At 38.4% G+C, this 3,215-nt stretch overlaps 1 protein-coding gene across 1 annotated transcript in view; it reads left to right on the top strand.

The window, feature by feature from the left end:
- Positions 1-3,177, top strand: part of LOC107716971 (26S proteasome non-ATPase regulatory subunit 14-like) — a 60,465-nt gene extending 57,288 nt beyond the window's left edge. The window contains exons 3-7 of the mRNA XM_016523615.1: positions 2,067-2,203; positions 2,312-2,386; positions 2,472-2,597; positions 2,763-2,825; positions 2,998-3,177. Coding sequence (XP_016379101.1) covers positions 2,067-2,203; positions 2,312-2,386; positions 2,472-2,597; positions 2,763-2,825; positions 2,998-3,096 — 500 coding nt within the window. The 3' untranslated portion in view covers positions 3,097-3,177. The remainder of the gene's footprint in view (positions 1-2,066; positions 2,204-2,311; positions 2,387-2,471; positions 2,598-2,762; positions 2,826-2,997) is intronic.
- Positions 3,178-3,215: the final 38 nt, after the last annotated feature.

Here is a 3,215-nt window from a genome sequence, read left to right as displayed (position 1 = left end):
TCCTGATCCAGGGAGGGTCTGTGTTGTACCAAATACTTTCCACTTCTTAATAATAGACTTCACTGTGCTTTTAGGCATTTATAAAGCCTTGATTTTATTTTATTTTTTTGTATCCATCTCCTGATTTGCAACAAAATGTGATTATTTTATAGGGGTGATTATTTTCTATACCCACTGTATATATGTATATATGTATGTATGTATTTATGTATGCATTTGGTGTTGAGGCCAAATAATTAAATTTTAGTCTCATCTGCCTCAGAATCTTCAAGGTGTGTTTTGTGTTTCTCGAGGAGTGGCTTTTTTCTTGCAACCCTCCCATACAAGCCACATTTGTGGAGAATTTGTGATATTGTTGTCACATGCACATAATGACCACTCTTTGTCATAAATTCCTGCAACTGCTTCAGAGTTGCTGTAGGCCTCTTGGTCTCTGACCAGTTTCCTCCTGACTCTTTCATCCAGTTTTGAGTGACGTCCTGATCCAGGGAGGGTCTGTGTTGTACCAAATACTTTCCACTTCTTAATAATAGACTTCACTGTGCTTTTAGGCATTGATAAAGCCTTTGCATTTTTTTGTATCCATCTCCTGACTTGTGCCTGTCCACAACTTTATCCCAGAAATCTTTTGACAGTGCCTTGCCACCCATAGTGGATTGTTTGCTTCACAGGAAAAACATGCATTCTAAAGTATATTAAGATAGTAAACGGATGTTTTAAATTGTAATAATATTTCAAAAATAATCCTATTTCTTTCTGTGTTTTTCCACAAAAATAATGCAGCCATGCATACATATTTATTTATTAGCATGGAGAGTCATTGACAAATAATATAATTTACTTAATATATCTTTACTTTATATATTTGAGTCAGGGATGGGGACAGGCAATTAAACTTTTAGCTGAACTTTAACTTTAGTTGAAGCATTTGACCTGGAAGGTTTCATTGCATTGCCTTGCGCTTGTTTGTTTTCCATTTTAAAATATTCATATCCCACATCTCCAGCGTCTCTGTGAACATGGTGCGAGTTTACATGGTTTAAAGAGTGTTGTGAGTTCTTCATGGTTTCAGCACTACATGGTCTCTCTATCTTTCTCCTGTGCCTGATGATAATACACCATGTGAGGATCACACACTCACACCGCACATCCTGACAGAGGGAACGTCCCCCTCAGCACAGATGCGGGACACTGCAGGATTTTACACCATTTGCTTCAGTCAGGATCTAACGAGTCCCCAGGGTTCAGGAGGCGTTACTTCGTGTATGTGTGTGTGTGATCGATACTTTCTACACAATCCCTCCCCTACTTAACACTCTTTTGTCCAAAGCAAGAACTCCATCAAAAATCCGGCTATAGGGAGAGAAACCGGTGTGCTGAACACTGCTGGGCGGTGCGGTGTGCCATATAGCCTATTTTTGGCCGAAAACTGAAAATGGCTTTTTCGGCCGATAATTTCGGTGCATTCCTACTTAAAACCATTTTTTGTTGGTGACATTCTAATGGCGTAAGACTTTGCACAGTAGTGTATATGATATGATCATCCTCAATGGTACACTTGCTCCAATGTTTACAGTATCAAGCTGTCTCTAAAGTAACATACAGTCTAATCCTGAATTCATAGAACCACCGCAGAAAAAACTGGCCCAGAATGGCATGGTTTTACAACTAGAACCACTCTGCCCTATGGTGGAGAAGGGGTTTATATCATCACCACCCTAAACTGTCTGTCACTTCTCCTCCATTATGTGTATGTGTGTATATGCTCTACACAGTGTTTGTGTGGGCAGGCCTGACCTGTATGTGAGCTCAGGTTTGCTGTCATCGCATATGTGATGTGACAGCACAAAGCATTAGCTATTGTTGCAAAGCCTGTGCTCTTACTGTAAATGTGTGTCTCTCTCTATCTTTTATTCCTTTGGATTACATCAAATTTTATTTACTGGTGTCCTCTCACTCTCTAGAAACAGAGTGTGGTTGCTTTGTAGCTCCCATAATGCATTAAAACTAAAACTTAAAAACAAAACAAAACATGTTTATAAGCCATTAATTAGCTACAGTGACGTGAACGGCACTTTTTATTTTTTCTCTCCAGGTTGTGATTGATGCTTTCAGGCTAATAAATGCCAATATGATGGTACTGGGTCACGAGCCACGTCAAACCACTTCTAACCTGGGACACCTCAACAAGCCCTCTATTCAGGTTCATTTTCTATATGTCTCTCTACGATAAATATTTTTTAAAAATAAGTTAAATATTTATTATATATATTCTTACTATTGTTTATTACGGGTTGTTTCTTTTTTGCAGGCTTTGATTCATGGGCTCAACAGACATTATTACTCCATTACCATTAACTACAGGAAGAATGAATTGGAACAGAAGGTTTGAACTTGTAGAAAATGTTTAAACATGCTTTTCGTTCTTCATTTGTTGTAACTAGACAGTCATAGTGTGTGTTTGTGTTCAGATGTTGCTGAACCTCCACAAGAAAAGCTGGATGGAGGGTCTGACCCTGCAGGATTACAGTGAACACTGCAAACTGAATGAGACCATCGTCAAGGAGATGCTCGAACTGGCTAAAAACTACAATAAGGTAAGAAAAAGTACAATGACAAGGGATTCTTGCTCTCAAGTCTCACAATTTAAGTGTGGAACTGACGTGCAGCTTTTCTGTAGGAAATATTTTTTTAACAATTGTACCCTATGACATGTTTTTGTGAAATATAATATTTTACCTTTTTTTGTTTTTGTCCCTCAGGCTGTAGAGGAAGAGGACAAAATGACTCCTGAGCAACTTGCCATTAAGAATGTCGGAAAACAGGTTACTAGTTTCTTCTTGTTTAATATTTATATTGTTGGTGGTTTGTTACTGTATTTACTGTAGGTGACCTGGCAAATACTCGTCAGTAGCAGCAGTTCAAAATATCTGACCTTTTGCAGTCTCATAAAGTTTACAGGACTTCATGGACCTGCTATTCTCTTTCTCTTTGTAGGATCCCAAACGGCATTTGGAAGAGCATGTGGATGTTCTTATGACATCCAATATTGTGCAGTGCCTCGCAGCAATGTTGGACACAGTTGTGTTCCAGTGATTTCCCTCTCTGTCTGTGCATAAATGTTCATATTCTGCAACTGTTTTGTCTTTTTAAGAAATAAACACAAAATTCCAGTAATACCATTTTCTTTCCATCATGGACATCAAGGGAAGGTT

This window comes from Sinocyclocheilus rhinocerous, unplaced genomic scaffold, assembly GCF_001515625.1.
Source record: "Sinocyclocheilus rhinocerous isolate Xijiao unplaced genomic scaffold, SAMN03320098_v1.1 scaffold3497, whole genome shotgun sequence".
Classification (NCBI taxonomy): Eukaryota; Metazoa; Chordata; class Actinopteri; order Cypriniformes; family Cyprinidae; genus Sinocyclocheilus; species Sinocyclocheilus rhinocerous.
The sequence above is the reverse complement of the archived record's forward strand: the minus strand, read 5'-3'. Positions and strand labels throughout refer to the sequence as shown.